The sequence below is a fragment of the Saccostrea cucullata genome, unplaced genomic scaffold (assembly GCF_032062105.1).
Source record: "Saccostrea cucullata isolate Sc308-1 unplaced genomic scaffold, CSIRO_AGI_Scuc_v1 ctg1107, whole genome shotgun sequence".
Classification (NCBI taxonomy): domain Eukaryota; kingdom Metazoa; phylum Mollusca; class Bivalvia; order Ostreida; family Ostreidae; genus Saccostrea; species Saccostrea cuccullata.
In genome coordinates this window covers 24,030-46,018 of record NW_026940312.1, presented here as the reverse complement: position 1 = coordinate 46,018, position 21,989 = coordinate 24,030, and the positions used below count along the sequence as shown (strand labels likewise).

Below are 21,989 nucleotides of genomic sequence, written 5' to 3'. Positions count from 1 at the left end.
TATTCTTTAGTTAGGTTACATTACCTTTACAATGAAATATAAATAAAGAAAATCATCCGTGCATACTTTACCAATCTATTTCATAGTTGTAGAGAAGTGTATTAAATAAATTATACTTTTTACGTTTATTAAGAATTGTTGTTTATGCAGCATTAAATAATTCTTGGGAAAAAAAGTGAAAAAAATCTGGTGTGTCGAGTACACATAAAAGGTATCAAAAGTCAAAAAATGATGCGTATTTTAAATCTTTATATGTTATAATTGGAAACCTAAAAAATAGCCATTTTTGATCAATAAAGTTAATTTGGTTTTTTGGACTTCATATGTTTTGTATACGTAAACATAGTCAACATATTAATCTTAAAAAAAATGCATTCAGGTAAACCTTTTTTAACTTTAAAAAAAAAAATTTTTTTTAGATAAAGGTGTAAATAAAGTTTTAGAGACACACTACAGAATATGGTTCGTGGGAATAGATTACTGTTTGGAGAAAACCATAGATAATTTTGTCATAATTTTAAAACAGATTTAATATGAAAAGACACTAGCTGGAATGATAATAAGCGCTTAATTTATTGCACACTTGTCCAGTGTTGACAATTTCCCTTATTATAGAAACAGAAGCAGGAAACCGTCTTATGAATTCTTGTGGTTCCAAGCCCCTCGGCGTTTTATTTTTTTTTTAAATAAGAAAAGAAAAACCTTTATTTTTCTAGTTTAAAAAAAAGAAAGGAAAAAAAATAAAATAAAAAATAAAGAAAAGTTATGTTTTTTCACGTTTAGTTTGTTTTTGGACTTGATGCTTTCAAACAAAATACATGTATTTTCTTTCTTTGCAATATTACTTTATTTGATTTTTCAGTCGATATATGAACTTTATACATTATCTGGACAGATGCTTTATAAATTAGAAATGTTTTATCAAAAAATATCGTTAAATAGTGTCTGAGTCTAAACTATGTTGAACAATAAAAGATGTGCAATGGTATTCTCAATTGGATGTAATGTATCTCTTGTAAATATAATTTAGTTTATGGCTGATGTCAAAGTTTGCATTTCTTCAATTTGTGATTTATTTAACAACAAATATTCTTAATATGGTTAAAATTCGTGTTATACATGTAATGTAATACACATGAGAACAAAAAGTAAATGCGAAAAAGTTGAAGATCTGTTAAGTGATGATTAATTTCAATAAAATAAAAAAGCATAGTTGTGATTTTATACTTAAACCTGTTAAATCAGGATTATATCAAAATGCGCATTTAAAATTCTGAAATGTAGAATTAAAAAAAAAATTAGCATTATGAAAATGATATTGAATGCAAGAAAACTTAACAAATTTCTAGGGATGATAAAATTATTACTATCTGGTTTCTACTAATGTGACAGTGAACCAACGAGGTCAATAACCATTTGCCTATAATTGATTAATATTTGTCAGATAATAATCCCTCTATGAGAATGATATTTTCAATACGTTTATTTGATAGTTAAACTCAACTGTTGTCATTCCGAATTAGTTTTCCCGTCATGATACATAACAAGGACATACATTTAAAATTTCATTTTTTCCCTCGATATTTTTTCATTTTGTTAATCCCTGATCAAAAGAGAAGGCAATAAAATAAAAAATATACCTAAAATTGGGTGAAAATGGTAAATAGCTGCTGATAAAAGAAATCCGTGTATGTGGCTCGAATCGACAGCCGTAAGACATATATATCATTGTAAATTTTACATAAAAGAACACAAACACTTTCGGAGGTTACAGGCTTGAGGCGACAATAAAACTGATTATATATGATTCAAATTTCTCCACGCTAGGGTAATATGCAAATGAGTCAAGTGAAGTTGGTAGAGATAGCATCTTAATACACTGAAGCAGAGACCTCACAACATGCAGACCTGTCGCAGGTTTTTTAGGGAAACGTTATGGTTTATATTTTCGCCGTAAATCAAAGTCTAATGGCCCTGCTATCAAATTATGGTCATACTCTATTGAATCCCGCTACAAACGTCTAAATATTACATTTATTGACAAAATTAATTAACTCTTGATTTTTTTGAGTGAAAGATATTCAAGTTCTTCAAGTTTAAGTTTTCAAGGTAAAACACTTGCGTGGCAACAAAATAAAATAATCTTGGATAAAATTTCTCTTAATGTAGAATTGATTTTATTCGAAATCGTGAAATCAGCTAAAATTATGATTTGATGTTACATTCCTCAGTCATGTTTAATATTTTACTCAGTTGGGTGTAACTTCAAATTCAAACACGACATTTATATGCATTCCAATAAAAAACATTTTTTAGGAAAAAAGCACGCCTATGAAATATAGATATGTGTGATGAGGGACTAAAACTAAATATCAATCCTGTGAATTTGCAAAATAAACGTTAGCCAAGAGCTCCCATATTTTTCTCACCGCATTTATATGTTTTGCAGCTGCAAATTACATTTTTATAATCCTGTTTTGATAACTAAATTCCTTATATTGCGTATGAAAACAGATATATAGAGTAACATGCATATGGTAAATAAACCCATATCTAGTCTGAAGTACAATATGTATAAACGAAACAGGACTGTCAAGGGTCAAGATGATCAAACAGAGACAGGATCATTCATTTTCAGAATAAACCACAAAACTGGATGCTTTTTAAGTACTGACAATGAGCTCACTAAATGATACCCCCACCTCCCATATGATTATAATGGCAAAGTAAATGTTTTGCTGTAGCCGGGAAACCCAAAATATGTGTCGGATCAATAAATAAAAAAGGAGGTTCACAATGGCAATATGTAATAAAGATTCTGTGAAAGTTTAATTAAATTTCACTCAGGGGTTTAAGAGGAGTTGCGGATAAGAGATGGGTACCCCAAAGCGTAACAGACGGACGGACGGACATACCGATTACAGTATACCCTCCCACTTTTCAAGCGGGGGGTATAAATATGCACTTTACAGAGAATATTAAATCGAACGTATGTTTAATTGGAAAGAAGGTATTTCAAAATGTATCATTTTACCATGCCTCTGTAATCCTAAAAACTCCTTGGTCATATAATTTTCATGAGAGCCATTTTTGTCATCAAGTTCTCTAAAACTTTCTGTCATTCATGGTCTGTAATATCACATAAGATCTTCGATTGCGACAGAAAATGAAAAGAAGATCCTCTCCATTCTGATTGGGTTCCTTACATAAGTATTGGTAACAAAGACAGGAATGCCGTGGCCCCTGTCCTTCCTAATTCCCCACCTCATCATTCTCTCGTTACCCTCTGACAGCTTCATCTGTTCGGTAGTGGGCAGTGGCAGCAAGTTTTCCCTTGGTATACCAGATAGACCCAATCATCTTGTTCTCATCATTAAATTGTCATAGAAGATTACGACTCAAAACCATTGTTTGTTGTTTTAAAATGTTGACATTTGCATCGAGATTTTCTTTATATACATGTATTGCAAAATAAATTTTAAGTCCAGTCAGGTTTGGTTTTTAAAAATAATACAGAACCTTACGGATAGTTATAATGTTCAACTTTTCCTTACTTTTTCATATTTAAAAAAAGTCATAAATCAATATCAGACAAGACGGAAAACTTTAGACCAAAACTTCCTCTTCATTATACAAAACATATCTGTATTCCACAGTAATTAAAATGTTCGGATTAAGATAATTGACTTTATTAATACCTGTTAATTACCGGGAGATTTCGAGACAGAATAGTTGGGAGAAAAAATGGTTGACAAGATTTTGAGAAATGGTTGCTAGATGATTAATTTAATGAAATACACCTCCTACATGTCAGGCAGCTGCTTGTTTAGGAGGCACCTTGCCCACTGACGTTCCTCGATTTGAAATTTAAATCAAACGCCAAGAAAACCATTTGTAGCCGCTTATACTATATGTTAATTTATTCAAATTTTGGTTTAATTGAAAAATGTATTTCTATAAATTGTATATTTAGATATTATAATTATCATTGTGAAACATTTATAATGTGAGCGCGACCCTTGATGTTTTTATGGAATCTGTTTGAAAAATCTGTTTATTATACGGAGTTTGCAATGCAGGTAATTTGTCAAAGAATAAACTTATACAAATCATGTTGAAATTTAACCACAATTATTATAATGGAAAGAAGATATAATGCATGTGGCGGTTCATTTTTAAAATTCAAAATTATGCATAATATTATTTTTTATACAATAAACACGTGAATATGAAATGAAAAAAAAATATCAGTCATACTTTTAAAAAGAAAACGCCTCGGACAACAAATTTTATGAGAAAAAACCAGCAGGTTATTTTACAAGAAAATTTCTTTTTCTACATTTTTTGTCATCTTCGATTTTTCATTGATGTATAGAAGCATTCTAGGATGAAATTGTCCGTAAAAATTCTCACTATGCTTTATAATCCAATTTGAATGTTTTGTATCTTGTTTCTATTTTCCCGTTAACTTGATTAACACCGCGCCGGACAATGGGCGCAGATCAATGTCCGAGCTCCGCGGGAGCCGGGCCGGCACCTGGACGCCTCATTTACCATGAGAGCGCGACCACTTCTCAACTACAGGTTCGGCAGACCGACTACGCTTTGTGACGGAATCTCACGCCATCGTGAAAATTAATAATAATTCTCCGTCTCCATTTTGTAGAAATTTCATATTTTTTTCCCGGAAAACACTTTTAATATTTTTGAAAAAAAAGGATTTGAATCATAACGAAATCAGTATTTTATCTTTGCATTTTTTTATTGTATACTTACAAAAATCAACATTGAATCAGATCCAAAAAACTAAGAGAAAACTCTTCATCGGATTTCAAGAAGTGAACCAAATCAAACTGCACAGTAAACGTCACATTGAAAAGTAAATATCTGCTTTGACAGTTCGTGATAAAACACATGTATCCAATGGACTTTTGACGTGTAATGCATCCAATAGGTTTGAGGCCACGTCAAGAAAACTTTGAAAATACCGAAAGACAGCTAACTGGAATGTTTAAAATCCCACAGTCTGGAAGGGTTTGATTTTTTGCCATTGCACACAAAGCAGGTTTGAGTCTGTGAGCTGGATCGTTATTGAACTATTTCCCCCTGTAGCTGACGTGTTCGCTAAAGAAATGATTTACAGCTTGTCACAAAGATCTATGACAGGTAAAAAAATCGTAATATTGCTACTGACATGAATTCGTCACTAAAAACCTCGTAAAAAATGGCTTAAGAGATCATAACACTTTCCGGAATCTGTCTTTTCTACCGGCCAATTTATCCGTGTATTTAGAAAAATAATACTTTACTTATTGATAAAGAAAGGATTTGTGCAAATTTTGCATTTTTCGAAGTTGCTGGAGATACCTCATTGATGCATTCTATATTCCCACCGTTAGCTGTCAAGTTTTACCTTCTGGCGAAATTGATTGGCTTAGGCAAATCACATGACCTCTCAATATTTGAATATTCTAAGAGAGACGTTCATCGTACTTATACAAAGTTTGTGTGTCACCTGAGTAATAGTATATACGACACAATTATAGTATATACATAAAATGGGATGTAAAATGAGTCTCTGATTGTCGCCATCTTCATTTGTTCTATAGATGACCATGGACGAACCGAGAGAAAGCGGATTTATAAACAGTCAACCATGCATTGCAGAATTTATGACTTCGCTCCCGCTTATCAATGAAACTTTACAGCCTCCATCAATCAACTCTGAAGGCAACACAAGATCATATTGTCAGTCTTTCACGGCAAATCACCCCTCTCTATCACAACATGCTGACCCCCGGGGGCCGGGGATAGGCGACCCCAGGGGCCGAGATTCCAACAATGCTGGAAAATACCCCGAATTCGCATGGATGAAAGAGAAGAAGAACATGAGAAAAAATTCCAATTCATCAGTGCCGGTTTCCACGGGATCCGATATAGGTAATTACACATTTTCTTTTTAAGTCCGATTTTAACAAATCATGAATTTCTTTTGACATTCTTGTTGAAATGTGATCCCTTAACGAGGGAAGGTTATTTGATTAGACATAAAACATTAGCAGTCGGTGTCGAGTCTGACCCCTGATTTAGCAGTGAAAGACAGGCTCTGTTTTCTGTCGATACTACACAGATATGTACATATTGAATCTCGACCCATATTCAATTTTGGAGTCAGTGACCGTGAAAAGGTCGCCTCTATAAACAAAATGTACCCTGCTCATTTTACATTCGGAATAATGGCTGGCTTCTATTTGATCCGAGGGGTCACGGGTAAAGGGTGCAGTTATGTCTAGCTGATTTAACCAAATTAAACTTTTGATGCCTCCAGAGGTTTACTATGTAGAAGAGACATATAGAAAACATCCGCGGAGTAATCTGTCAAATCACTCGTGTGCAATCTCAACTTTTTATCTAAGACCTCATTTTGAAATAACTTAATCGTGGTGAAAACATAAATAAATAACAATCAATTGTTTTTAGCTAAAATTTATTTATTTATTTATTAACTCAGGTACTGGATGTTTTCTTTCTTAAAAAAAAAAAATAATTTTTAAAATTTAAAAACAAATATTTTATATGTAAAAATACCTAGTGCATGTAGTGATTTAATGTGCAAGAAAAACTAAATATCTGGACATTTTTTCAATGAATCTGGATAGAAGAGACTTGTAGACAAACTGAACCATTGGAGGCTTGTTAACAAACATGCTCAGTGACTTGGACAGTTAAAACGGACGGGTAGTGTTCAGGCCTAATTCCTCAGACAATTGTGGGATGGCCGACTTCTTAAACCCCGACCTGATCTGTGGTCCGGACTGCAATTTCGGGGATTAAGGCTTCGTGTTTCATGTCAAATAAATTTAATAACAGACGTTATTTCACAGACTAGTTACAGTTTTCCTGAATTTACCCAAATCTTCTTACAAATTAAAAACATTCTGAGGTATTAATTTATTGCTCGTCAGTGGAAGTAAATTCAATTCTGGCCTACGAATGTCAATAAAATAATTTTTTCCCACAAAAATTTGTTTATTTTTGTTGGCAAAAAAATTAAAGATATGTTCGGATTCTCGAAATTTTACAATGAATACATGTACTTCATTTAAATTTTCTCCAACATTAAGGGGAAAATATGCAAGGAAACTCCCGACGGCTCATAATTTTTGTATGATTTTGTAGGCCAAGAGGAAAATTAATTTGGAATTTTCTGAAAATAAATTGCCTGAAACCCATGTACGCGAATAAAACCGGCACAACAGCATTTCCTCATATTTCAACAAAATATATTTGAAACATAATCAAATAAATGCGCATGACAATTGTGTAATGTTTTCGTTTCCATCACAACAAGTGTATATATTTTTCTTTATATTTTCCGTGCAAAAATGTCAACAGGTAGTATTTCCTTTACAATAAATAAAGAAGATTTTGAGAAATATCTCAAATACAAGAAAATGTACAGAAGGCCTGGCGTTTTGATTTATGACCCGTTGTATTTCTACTTAAACAGATTATGGCGCTCGTTATTTAGAAGCCATTACAAGGCGATGTAGAAGGGTGCTTAATTTTTATGTGCGCCTCGCTTCGCCGGAGAAAGGCTCCACACATAGTTTATTTTAAAGGAATCCTTTCTAGTTCTATTAAAAAAATCTTGAATAAAGTAATTTTTTTGTAAAATTTGAATTTTGGAAAATAATGTGAAAGACTGAAATTTTCATTGCACAGAAAAGTAATAAATAACTAAATAAACAAACAAATAAATACATTTATTAATTAGTAAATAAATAAAGCCCCTGAAATAAAACAAAAGTCGAAAATTTTTGAATGGCAACAATTGTTTTTTAAAAAATATTTTGCCTTAAAATTATTCAACACTTGACAAAACACTTTAAGGGATTAACAATAATATATGGTAAAAATAAAATTGAATAAATAATAAACAATATTGTTTTCCTACGTACAGTTAAAAGGGTACAACAAAACCAAGTAAAAATAAGAATTGTTGCTTTAATTCTGATAGAATCTCAGCATTGTACAGCTTCCCCTCTAAATTCCCTAAATTGAAGAGATTTATAGATTAAAGAAAACCGAAATCGTGATTGAAAATATCGCAAGAAATAATAAAATAATGAAAACGCCAAATAACTATATTTTTTACCACACATATTTTAAATTTGGCAACGACACTGCAAATCCTCCCAAAATAGGTCTTGCAAAAACAAAATGTATTGTGCATATCTTCGTTGAAATAATGAGGATGAGAAATAATTCTCTTTGAAAAGCATATTAGAAGTTAGTATTTTTTACATTGAAATCCTCTTCTTAGGGCGACGAACTGTTCGAAAAAGCCATCTAGGAAGCATGTATCTAATGTCTTCATCCCCAAAAGAAAAAAACGATACTGTATATTGGTTTATTTGAGAATGCTCACGAGAAAAAGTAGTTGGATTCTTAAAGACTAAAAACATAAAATTTAAAACTTTAACCCTGACTTTTGCCACAATTATACAAGGGCCCTTAAAAAATACGTACAGACATTGTCTCGCAACATATTATTTTTACAAGATTTAAGATCAACATATTAAATGTAAAAACATTTATTTTGTCGAATTTTGAAGTTTCATTCCATTGGATTGAAACATTTTAATTAAAACCCTGTTGCATTTGGGTCATGGTATAAGGTCGAAAACCATAATCGAAAACACATTGTTAAAATATGAATTTAATTGAAAATAACTTTTAAAACAAATTTTCATGTCTGTTGCTTTAAGACCCTCTCAGCATGTTCAGTATTGATTTTTATAAGAAATAGAAACTCTGATATAAGCAGTTCAATTTTGCAAAGCTTTGGTATTCACACACGGATATTACATTCAAATGAATTTATGAATCTGTAACTTTCATATTTTCAATTGCCAAGTTATTCATACTGTATAATTTTTCTTATTTACACTTAAACTTTTGATTAAAAATTCGCTGGATATTTTCCTTTCAATAAAAAAGTACATAGCAGCAGGACGGTAACAATAACGGTTGTAAATGCAACTTTTGTATCAACATTTTCAATCAATTTGGCAAAACAAAATTAAAATCAAACCCAATGAAGCGAGAACAGTACATTTCCCAAGGGACAATCTTTTGGTGTGTTCCTGTGTTGTCCAAACCGTTACTTGAAATAATGACTATGGAAAATAATTTCTTTTCTTTCATTAAATTGAAAGAAAGAACGATTAAAAAGGAACCTGTTGTTGAATGAAAAATCAGAAAACGCTCTATAATGGAGAAATATGCTATTCACAACTCGATCAAAACCAAAAACACATACCTATATACTCGTACATTATAAGCTTAATAAGGTATGACAATTTCTTTTTATAGCTCGCCTATAAGTGACATTGAATTAACTCACAAAGGACCGACTTATAGGCGAGTATATACGGTACCTAAATATGTTGTATGTAACATTGATTTCATAAATATGTTGTATGTAAAATATAAATTAGTAGCCTTGTAGGTATTTGGATTTCTACCTTCAGTTCAAACTTTCAGATTTTTTTCTCGCTCTTGCAATATAAATGGTGAAAAATAGTTATATGCTGAATTAACGGGTGTTTTTTAAGAACTATTTCCCGATTCTGAACGTTTGATTTATACACTGCAAAAATATTTTCCAAACATTCTTGAAAAATATTTTGACCAACAAGAACTGAATTTCACAATATCAAATCTACCCCTAGCCATGCATGCTAAATAAGGTTTGCCTCAGCGCGTCTCCTTGTCAGATTCCCCCGGTGTCACTCTGTGATTAACGTTTCACAAAAATATTATTTGCGTGCTAAATTAATTCAAAATTCAATTCATTTGAATAAACATAATAAATAATAACTGTCCCATAAACAATGATATTTGACAAGAACTAAATATAACACTTATTTACCGAGTAAATTATGTCATACATATTCTGGCCTGGACATTTTGTAGTTGGCGACAAAACGGTGAATAAAAAAGGTCATACAAAGAGATAGAATCTCTGTCCAATGTGGGCATACAAGAAAAAAAACATGGTTAATGATATTCCATAACCTAAAAAATAAAGAAAAAATATGAAAATGAATAGCGCCATTGTTTACGAGTGAAAATTATTCAAATGTTGTTTGTCGAGCGAGATAATTCACATCACATTTTGATAATGCTGAGGTAGTTTTTACCTGTAGATACTATCAACAATTGACACATATTTAGTGCTAATATAACATTGACAAGTAAGAACTAAATCTTTGAAGGTTGTCAATCTATGATCTTTATGTGCTTTATGTATGAAATATATGGAGATAAAGAACAAAAAGCAGTTAGTATTCAACCTCAAAAGTCCAATAACAATTATACAAAATAGGAGCAGCGTAAACACGGACCTCCAAAATATGAGAGGTGGGATCAGGTGCCATGGAGGAGTGAACATCTCCTACCGACCGGTCACTCCCGCCTTGTGATCCCTGTCAAGATCGGAAAATAACGGAAAAATCCGTCGTCAATTCAATGTGTATATAATGGACTAACAATAAGTATGAAAACTGTTAGTCGGCATTTGACTCAAAGATAAATTGTATTTGCTGACAAGGTCATTGTATCAACATTAGAACTTACGAAATGATGATTTAAAACGAGACTGCTGATATTCTTGCTGCATCCATCTATTTGTAAATAAGTTACTTCGTTTTCGAAATTGTACATAAGTAGAGTGTGCTCTTGCGTATCGAATCAAATGAGGGATATAAAAGAAAAAGGTTTTTAAGAATTTTTTTTCAAACTAATAATGATATGTAGATAAATAAATGTACGTGTATTATTCATATACATGTACATCTATAGAGTAGTATTTTTTGTCAAGGGATTTTTTATGCAACATTGAAAATATCGTTAATGTGGCATAATCTTCTAATCTGTTTTAGGGGTTATTTCGTCTGATTTAATCATCGGAAAGAAAGTCATGAATAGATACACATAACCTGTGTACGTATGCCTCGGCATTCAGTTTCTATTTGAGCATGAATCTATTTTAAGAGATGGGGTCTTGGAAATTTTTCCCTTAAGTTTGCTAAACATATTGGTAAATAAAACCAGTATTTTAATATTCATTAACATTAAATTTATTACCATGTCAATTGAGACACCTGCCAGGAAAACTGTTGTGGTTTCATCGCTGCTCGCTTGTTCATTAAGTGTGCGAGATTTATGATTTCGAGTTGAGATCTTTTGCAGAACATGCAATATTTGATCAATGTATGCAATTTTTAAATTGAAAAGTCAAAATATAGGTAAGGTTATTAAAAACAAGTTGTTATGGCTCACGTGCTGCTGCTATTGCGCAATGAATTATTACAACCTTGTCAACTCGTGCCAGTGTCTGCTTCCGCTGTAGAGACATCCATTCCAGTAATTTACAGTTGGATTTGAAAGAAATATTTTAAATTTATGAAAACCCTTTCCTTGTATTAATTTATTTAACATTGCACAATACTCTGAAAGAAATATGAAAAAAAAAATCCATAGAAGGAAGACTGTTTTTGAAGATGATGCCAAACTCTCGAGTTTGGATAATGAGATCATTGAGTAAAGCTCAATTATTTGTAATTATGTTTAAAAAAAATGATAGCTTTGTAAGGTTTTAGAGAGAGAGAGAGAGTCGCCTCTGATATAATGTTGCAGTTTTATTGTGATTTTCAGTGCTGTTAACATGGTTGAGGTATGAGTAGCACAGGGATTGTTTTCTCTTCCAGCGCAGTAACTTCCGGTTACACGAGCAGCCCTCTTGGTTACTGCGATATGATTTACAAGGTTTTGATCGTATTAACGTTACGCATGTCGTACCCCTTTATTGTTTGTAAAAGTACACAAAAACAACTGTAACATAAAGAGATTGGTCTTGTTTATTTTTTAGCAGAGATTTCGCCTATTATAACATATCCCGGGTCACCTAGTAAAAATATCGATGATCCGTACGGCTAGAGTGACATTTAACTACAATTAAAAGTGCAACATCAATTGTTATACAGTTTCTAAATAAATAAATCAGAAAGAAAAATTGTTTTGAAACAGGTGTGGTTTAAGGTTATTATTAGGTATTTCTTGTGGGGACACACATCTTAGAGGGAGAGTCGATACGGTGGCTTCTGATTACAGTGTGTTCATGTTGACAAAGTATTGGATAGATTAAAGCTGATGGAAAACAGTTCTTAACTTACTGCTTTACGATAATGACTAGCAATCCAGGTAGTGTAAATTTTGTACGTTTATTGTTAGAGATCTGCCATGTATTTGAAATAAATAGGACATATATATGTAGGACATTTTCCGTCTATATGTACTTATAGTATTGCGAAGTATATTAAATATTTCTTGGCATTTATAGTAAAAAGCTCCCTAAAAAGTAGTTTCTCAAGGAAAAGAGTATTTTGGAGAATTTGACAGGGCCTTATTTTCTTTACAAACGGCCGTTTTGAAATCAAAACGTACATGTAATAATTTTTGGTGTTCCTAACTTATGTAGCAAAATACCATTATCACTTGCCTATTGGATTTTTGTCTTCCTGGTGAATCGACACGTATGCTCGACGTCCCTTACGTAAGAACAATTTAAAAAGCAAATCAAGCTATCTATAAACAAGTTGATGAATCAAGGATTCAGCAATGTCGTTTAAAGACGTCATTCCACAAGTTCTTTGGTCGAAACAATAACCTTGTCAGCAAATACAATCAATCATGAAACGCAATGCTGACGTACGTTTTTGTTTTCATACCATTCAATTGTTTAAACATTATTTAAACACTGAATTTTCTACGGATTTTTTTCGATCTTGACAAGGAACATACGGGTTATGACTGGTTGTTAGGGAATGCTTGATCGTCCATTGTACTTTATCCCATTTTTTATGTTTTAGAGGTCAGTGTTTGCTCTGTTCTCGATTTGTATTGTTTCCAAAGACTTTTGATCTTCAATATTGTTCGTTATCTCCATATTTCATTTTGTAAATACACTTGACATATTATAATTTTTGAATTTACCGGTTGTAGTAAATTACAAATATTAAACAACATGACCATAAATTTATCATTGTATAAGTTTTGTATTTTCTAAAGACCTTCCGGTAAATTGCAAAATACAATATATAACACATGAAATGTACGTTTTTCCCTCAATCTGTACCAAATTCGGGACTGGAATTTTTTAAGCAGGCCATTTTTTCTCGTCCGAGCAATTGGAACGCGTTCAACAAGTTCTTAACAGATACTAGTAGTAAACGAATGCTACTACATTCCTTCCGTTTGTATACCATTTGCACCCGTTTGGCAACATTTTTGTAGAAAGTAGTTGTGATGGAAGCTGTAAGAAAGACGGATTCAGTACATTTAGAAGTTATACCAAACATTTGTTTATTTTGATCCGAAAACGTTGTTTTCACAATATTTATTTTAATATCTTTGTAAGGTGAAAACTTTTATATACCAGGTCTGCCCTAAAGAACATCTTGACCATAATATTACAGAGACTGAGCACTTCATAGTATTAATCAAAAAAATGGATGTACTATTGGTCAAAATTACTTCAACATATTCATGCATTCATCATTATAACTGAGAATTATTAACAAAATTTGATAATTTGGACATTAAAAGAATTACATTGTAAACTCTCTCATATTTTCTCTCTGTGTTATTTATGATCTTATTTCAATTACATGACGCAAATCTTGCACTACATCTTACTTGACAAAAAATTATAAGTATTTATGATGGAAAGATCAAGGATAAATAAAGAACAAATTTTATTCATTTGTTCTGCATCTATGTTTCAGTTCTATTCTTACTTAATGATAAAAGTGTAATCGGGGTTAATGAGCCTGCGTATTGATTCCTTTTAAGGCTTGTACGATATCTGTTTTCCCTTTCCCAATGGAAAATAACAGTTTTTAGGATACCCATACACTTGGTTAACAACTTATTTATGTGACCCAATGTTTTGTCAATAAGATATAAACTCAATTTTGTTAACAATATGACTTGAATGTACAGAAAAAAAGATTTTAAAATATTTTTTGGCTTTTATCTGTACATGAAATGATATTCTTAAAGCTCCATTTCTAAGTTGTATCTAAAAAGACAGATATGCTCAGATATCACTCGCAAGAAAGACATAAATTTTTTAACCAACAAAAATAAAGCGACCTTATGTTGGATGAAATCAATAATTGTAATTCAATTAAAGAACAAGGAAAACAAAATAAGAAGGATTGAAGTGTGAAATCGCAGTGACAAAGTTAAAGTTTGGTGATAAAAAAGCATCTGTGTAAGTTGATTAGTGTATGTCAGGCTCAGTTAGAACACCTGTCGGGCTGTGCTGAAATGCCTGGAGGTTTGCATGCCTGGGAAACCCCTTTACAGCAGCTACATATCCATCCCGTGATTACATTGTGGCATCTTCTATTCGATTTGTTTTGACGAACTTATTAAACCGTATAAAATATTGATACAACACTACAATCTAATCCATCCTTCAGTCTCAATAGTATTCAATGCTAAAACAATCGACAGCCTTTTTTTATCCAGCTGCACAAAACGTAAGGTCACATGGCAGTGAATCTCTTCATGTCAAGGAAGTGAAAGACGACGTTATGTTTTGAATAGAATGACTCTTTCTATAACTGGTTTAAGCTTAATTTGTTTAAAGAAAACACTTTTGCACAAAGTCAAAGAAATAAACGATAAACATTGCCAATACACAGTGAAGTAATTTCATAATTCTCAAAGGTAAGACCAGTACAGTAAACGCTTCGTAAATACATTTTATCCTTATATTTTGATCCTTGTTTTTAATGTGCATTCATTTACCTATTTAGTATACAGAACATTTACGACAAAATAAGTAAGTTATGTTACAGCATACAGGTGAACTATATTATTTTTCCTGCCTCTTGAAATATATATGGTCATGCCGTGTATAAGCTACTTACGAACCATTTATTATGTAAACCCACATGTACCTTGGAAAGCATATAAAACTAATTTTTATCACAAAAGTGTATGCTTGTCAAGAGTAAGATCACTTTTAAATAAAGTTTAATTTAGATGAAAAGAAAGGAGGGCAATGTTTGAAAATAAGAGATCAATGAGTAACAATGCTCACCTCTTTAACATTTCTTTTCTTGTAAAGAGAGTGAGTAAATAGATCTTATTGTGGTCTAAACAACACAACCCTTGGCTTCTTGATTCTGTTTTGCTCTTTGCGTAGTCTAATGTGGTTCTACAATGGTTCCATAAGCAAATCGATGCTCATAAACTTCATCTGTGCTATAAGAGGATACAAATAAATGACAGATTTTGTTACTTTGTTTTCTTCCGAATCGGAAAGTCTCTTCTTAAAATATTTTTTCTTTCGTTATTACGCAGTCATTGTGTTGGCCCAACCCAAAGGGTTGCTACAAGACAAAACATGAGTTTTACAACATTAAGATGATTGAATATTTTTGACATCATATATTTTTGGTTATTCTTTCCCTGGGGTCGTTTTTAAAAAGTTAAAGATTTCTTTTAAACCATCATGCTCTTAAGGAGAGAATGGAAATAATCATTTGTTAAATGCTTATTGCCTTTTGTGACACATTTTCAGTTTACCTGAGGCTGAGCAAAAAGACTCAAGTCAGATTTTCTGACGTAAGAGTATTCGCCGTTGCTTTCTGCCGTTTGCAAACTTGTTCACTTGTATATATCTCCATCAAAAGTGTGCAAATTTCAACGAAATATGCAACAAACATCCGTAGTGAAGACGATTTGAGCTCAAAGGGAGAGACATGTCGCTTTTGAAGTTCAAAGTTTTGAAAAGTAGGTCAAACCCAAGGTTAAGGTCAAAGAGTATAAATTGTTGATACTCAGAGAAACACATTGAATATACCTAAAGTAGAAAAGCAATAGAACCAACAGTCATAAGTTATGTCCAAGGTTAAAGTTTGGTAAAGATTTTGCAAAAGTGGGTCAAACTCCAAGTCAATGCCGAGAGGTCAAATTTGATGGTCAAACAGACTAACAGGTAGATAGACAGTAGGACAAACAGACGGATATAGCAAAAATTGTGTGTCCCAAATCTTCGATTATAGGGTTATCAAAATATTGAAATATTTGCCAATGTAAGTTTTACTTCTATGAACAGCAAAGCCATTAGATGACAAATTGTATTGTATTTGTCATATGATACGTGAGTTTTCTAAGTTTGATTTATTCGTCTTAAGCTAAAATTAAAAAAAATATGGATGAAAGCATTTTGTTTCAGTAAATTATTGTGCAGAACTACTTTCAACAAATTGTCTACGAACTTATTCCTAAATTTTGTAACAAAACAAAAAACCTTTCATATCGTGTTTTGATTTTTGGTAAATGTGCATTGTTTAGATAAACATTATTTACTGTGCAAGAGACATTCAGTTATGCTAGAAATCTGTTTCTTAATGGTAATAAATTACCCATGATTTGACATGGTTTATGGAGAGTTTATATAAATTGTACAATTTTAGCTGTAGTTACTATGACATAAACATATGATTTATGTTATAATATGAATATTATAATAACCCTATGTAGGTTTAACTCGGTATCCAAGCTTGGAGGAGGAAAGAACAATTCAATTCAACATCTCAAGATTCATTGCGAACGTGCCTTGTACGAAATGACACAGACGACAAATTGTGTGTTTAGTATAAATGACAAAGAGGCGGCAGGTCAATTAGTTGTGTCGTAACTCAGACAAAGTAGTCCTAAGTTATTCATAAAAAAGTAAATATGATTGTCAAAGCGCCACTGTCCGAGAAATTATGTTTTGCATTTTAATTTATTTATTTTCAGATTTTCCGAGCCCACCGCAGGCCATTACAAATACCCAATCACAACCACAAGAACCGCGGAGTAATTCAAGTTCCCATAGCAATGGCGGCGGAGGAACAAGGAGACTGCGCACTGCATACACCAATACTCAACTTCTGGAGCTGGAAAAAGAGTTCCATTTCAACAAATATCTATGTCGACCGAGAAGAATTGAAATAGCTGCATCGTTAGATTTAACAGAGAGACAGGTAACAGTTGAAGAGATGTACAGAAATATAGTCCTAAATATTAGCAGAGGTTCAAAACTATATCATTATTATGATATATGTACGAATTTTTTCAGGTCCCTAGTCTTACAGAATTCTAGATTGAAATATGTAATAGACCCATGTATTTATTCAATTATAATTTAAAGTTCTACAGACACTAACAAATCATGAGAATGAAATATTTGCTGAATTTAATTCATATTTTTACCTACCGTCAAGACGAAAATGATAAGAGGTCTTCCCAAGAATATAAAAGGAAAAGTTCGAAAACCTTTACTGGATTAATAATATAAGCATTACTTCAAGTTAAAAAAAATCTATTATTTTTCTCAGAAGCTCTAAAGCTAAAAGTTTTTTTATGCCCCCATAAACGAAGTTTTGGAGGTATATAGTTTTTGTCTTTACGAAACACACTATTTAAAAACTTTAACCCTGCCCATAACTTTTAATTTAGTGGAGCTATGACATTCATATTTTACATGTGTATTTCTTGTGACAAGACCTTTCTTTGGGTACCACCAAATTGGAACTTTTGACCTTGGAGTTTGACCCACTTTTGCACAAAAATTCCAAACTTTTACTTTGGCCATATCTTTTGAACAGTAGACACCAGGACACTTATACTTCACACATGCATTCTTTGTGTAAAGACCTTTCATTGGATACCAAGAACTTTGACCTTGACCTTGGAGATTTCCGTACTTGTGAAAAAAATAACCTTGGCCATAACTTTTAAACGGTAAAGGTATAGGACTTTCATTTCACATATGTAATCCTTGTGAGAAGACCCTTCATTAGATACCAAGAACTTTGACCCTTTGACCTTGAACTTGGAGTTTGACTTACTTTTACAAAACAAACCTTGACCATAACTTTTGAAGGGTTAGGTTTTCATATTTAATCCTTGTGACAAGACCTTTCATTTGATATCTAGAAATTTGATCCTTTGACCTTGATCTTGGAGTTTGACCTACTTTTTAAAAATTTTTAATCGTAACTTTTGAAGGGTTAGGGCTTTAACTTCACATATTTTTTTGTGGCAAGACCTTTAATCGGATACCAATTACCTTGAGCTTTTGACCTTGACCTTAGAGATTTTCGTACTTATGAAAGAACTTTAACCGTGGCCTACTTTCATGTTTCACAATTGTATTTCCAGCGAGAATACCCTACTTTAGGTACCAATATATTACATTTGCATTGAGAAAAGTTCAATCTTCGCTATGTTGCCATACGGGGGCATCAGTGTTTCACAAACGCATCTTGTTTATAAAATCACTACTAGCATAATCTAAGTATGTTACAAACAACACCCACACAGTTAGCAATATTATATGAAATTTGTTCCTTTTCATTATCTGGAACAATATCAGGTGAACAATGATGCCTTTTGCTTAGTGTTATTTGAAACTGGGTGTATATATCTTTCTGCAACACACAGTACATGTATTTCAAGTAGAAAGACGTGGCAGCTGAAGAGAGAATATATAGGATGCATACTAAGTTATTCGTTGTCAAGGTCTTTGAAGATTATTTTCTAGAGCTGATGTTATTGTATCAAGTGTTTGCAAATTTAAAGTGTATCCATTATTGTAACCATTATCGTTAAAAATTGCAACATTAATATTAGAACAATTTCTTTTGTCTAGACTTTTTCTGAGTGTACAAGGTTGTTATATTTGGAATCAATAAACAGAATTAATATGAATTTTCTGTTTTGTAAGGAATATGAGAGTTGCTAATTTTTTTGTCCTGGCCATGAACTTTTCCTCCAAGTTATTGACGCAATGATTAGCAAAAGTGACGTATAAAATTGTAGAAATGCAATACGTATATTTCCGTTTGTTAAAGTGTAAAAGGGTTTGATAATATCTAATACCTTTCCATTTTTTGTTATTTTCAGGTAAAAGTATGGTTTCAGAATCGGAGAATGAAGTACAAACGACAAACGCAGTCTCAACGGCAGAAAGCGGAGTCGGATTTCAAATCGATGACGTACGACGGGAATCTAGATAGTCCCACGTCATCCGACGAAAGCTGCGATCGAATGGATAGACGGGAAAGCTATGAAAGCTGTCATGACAATAGGGAAGATATGTGTAATTCCGCCGACAAAGTTTCACATGATGGCGGGTTGGATTGTGATAACGAGCAACACAGACGACCTCTTAGCGCAGAGAGGATTATGGTGAAACCAGAAGGTTCTGAGGTTGTTGAGCTCACGGTGTTGTCGGGCCGGGATAGATTCCCTGATGCAAGGCGGTCAAACATGTCAGATCTGTCGGATCCACAGCAACGCTCACCAATAGGAAGTGTTCAGAGTATGAACAGCCCTATGTCGGCTGCATCAAACATGCTGCCTACGCCACCTATTGCATCATCACCCCTGGCATCTCCTGACGTCAGACCTGTTGATTTCGCGGACAAAATTATTGGCGAAAGCGAGGCGGTCTCTAAATCTAGTCATAGTGGTCTATCAACCAGTGGTGGAATTATGTCGAAAAATATATGTGGAAAAATGACTGATGTTGAGGGTGCGTGCATAGACACAATGAACACAAATAAAGGTTCACACCAAACCATGCGTCCGCCCGAGTGTACCTCACCGGTGACAAAAGAATCTGGACATGTCGGGCAGGTTAATAACACGCCTGTCATGGAGGGAAACAATGTCTTTCAAAGTTACAATGGCCATGATTCAAACTCATCAGCTTATCAGCCGTCGTATCCTACAAACATGGGTTACCTACAAAAACAGCCAAATAACTACAATAATCATTGTACCGCGGAGAACTTCTACGAAAGTCCAGGAGATTCTGGTAGCAGGATGACGAGATTTGGCGGGAATGGATTTAACTCGTGGAATTATGACGGTACAAATCCGCTCAACTCACCCAATGCCAATTATCACAACAACAGAATAGGGTTTGGGATAAATGGAAATCATTTGTATTCGCCAAACTTTTCTAGAGTCAATAATTTCAATCCTCGGGAGAACGAAATATCCAGTCTTCCAAGTCGCCATTTTAATTCTAGGTATATGACCAAATCTTCCGTTTATCCCCAACAGATGCCCGGAATAGACCAACACTCATCAAGTTCGCTTTATGGAAGCAATTACATGGAAAGCTTTTCGGAAGGTGTCAATCAAGTCGTAAATTCCTCAATAGGTCAGTCGTCCGCGCGTCCACCTCACCGTGCCGGCGACTCTATAGGCCGGGCTCAAGCCGGACATGGCATTGAGCCTCATTATGGCCCCGATCAATACCCACTTGCCAATAGTTACAATGAGGCCAGCTCTTCCAGCGATTTTACGAGTATTTTTAGTGAGTATTTTAATTCACAACAGCCAGAATACCAGGCGATCTAGGCAATTAAAGTCTTGTACGAGTAACCAATACAACAGTTGTTTGTGTGCCATGGTTTCAGATGCCGGTTTTTTATTGTCGTAAGACGCTGTTGTTATCTTGTTTTACATCTCTTTTTCATTCCTTTCTTTTTTATGGTGAATTGGAAAAACGGGTAATAACGAGCTAAAAGTTTTGGTCTGAAGTGGCCAATGATTGTTAATGTTAATTACTGCCGACAACATCTTATGGTATTTTTATAACGTGCATACTACACAAGTGTTCAGATTTTGTTTCTTTACTTTATTCTTTTTTAAATACTGTCATAAAACAATATCTGTTTTCATTGATTTGTTATCAGTATTTTACATCGTAGCAAGTCATGCATTTCAAAACACTATATGCATTTCAAACACTAAGTATGATTTTTTCCCTCGAAACAAAATGCTTTTTATCAGAGTTTTTCTCTCTACTACAAACACCGAGTGAGACCACAGCAATGGAAATTGTGAGGGGTGTCTGTACAATAAAGTCTTTAAATCGCTGACTTGAGACGAAATGTTTTTTTATCTTGATCTGCGTGTAAAATAAAGGGTACCAGCTCCCCCTCTGCACTGTCCACGACCCATGCGATTCAGAGGCCGTGATTAGATCTCATGTTTCCCAATTCTAGGCTAGCTATTGGGAATACGTGCCTCGGAAGCCACACAAGTATTATTTATATCTGTGAATTGTACATCTGAGAATGATTGCTTATTCTATTTCGTCACATGACACGCATATCTGCATAATTAATATCATTTAACGCCAAAGATATTTCTTGAGCCTTATTCTTGATTGTTAGCTGTTCTTTTTATCGAGTTAATAGTTAAATATCCATTTCATATCGATTTTGTATTTATTTTCTGTTTTTAGCCATTCCCAAATTGACCCTCATTTTCCAAATGCCAATCATATATATAAAGCTGACATTTGGGGCTATACGTTAACGTGCTGTCAAATGCTCTAAAGCGATTGGTTGATTTGTTCGAATGAATGAGTCCATTGCAGGGGTTCCTTACAGGAGAATGAGTATTAGTCGTGTTGTTTTTTTTCTGTTTCAATTTTATATTTTTGTTGAACTTTCATTAAGTATTATACCGGTTTGATATTATATAGCCCCTTTTTGTTACAATTTGTTACTTTCTTGCTCAATGAGTTTTGTCTATTACTGCATTTTCTTTAAACATCTTGCATATGAGAAAAAAAATTGCTTGATTTGTCTCGGAGAACACAAAATGTTTATTACTATTACTAAGTAATAAAGATATTAAAAAAAAAAAAATTGTTCTTATTTTTAGCATATAAAATATTTAAAAATTTTTGCCTTTTCAGATGCCAGCATTTAAAAAAAAAGTTAAAGTGGATACAGCTAATTTTTTTTCACAATAATTAATATGCATAGAAAATGCTACAAAATTCATTTTATATGCAGTGTGAAATTTGATAAACCAAAGAATGGTTA

General features: G+C 33.0%; 1 protein-coding gene across 2 annotated transcripts; it reads left to right on the top strand.

Annotated features, from left to right (window-relative positions):
- The first annotated feature begins 5,483 nt into the window (after positions 1-5,483).
- LOC134255097 (homeobox protein Hox-B2a-like) lies at positions 5,484-21,785 on the top strand. 2 transcript variants are annotated; one of them, XM_062737610.1, is made up of 3 exons: positions 5,484-5,940; positions 16,891-17,117; positions 19,042-21,785. In XM_062737610.1, the coding sequence occupies exons 1-3, from the start codon at positions 5,610-5,612 to the stop codon at positions 20,506-20,508; spliced, it is 2,025 nt and encodes a 674-aa protein (XP_062593594.1). In that variant the 5' UTR covers positions 5,484-5,609; the 3' UTR covers positions 20,509-21,785. The 2 variants fall into 2 exon arrangements, with proteins under 2 accessions (XP_062593594.1, XP_062593595.1); XM_062737611.1 differs by lacking the exon at positions 5,484-5,940 and adding an exon at positions 12,167-12,270.
- The last annotated feature ends 204 nt before the right edge of the window (positions 21,786-21,989 follow it).

Coding starts and splice junctions, on each gene's coding strand:
- LOC134255097 (XM_062737610.1), top strand. CDS start 5,610: ATGACCATGGACGAACCGAGAGAAAGCGGATTTATAAACAGTCAACCA. Junction 5,941..16,890: donor TTCCACGGGATCCGATATAG/GTAATTACACAT, acceptor ATTTATTTTCAG/ATTTTCCGAGCCCACCGCAG. Junction 17,118..19,041: donor TAGATTTAACAGAGAGACAG/GTAACAGTTGAA, acceptor TGTTATTTTCAG/GTAAAAGTATGGTTTCAGAA.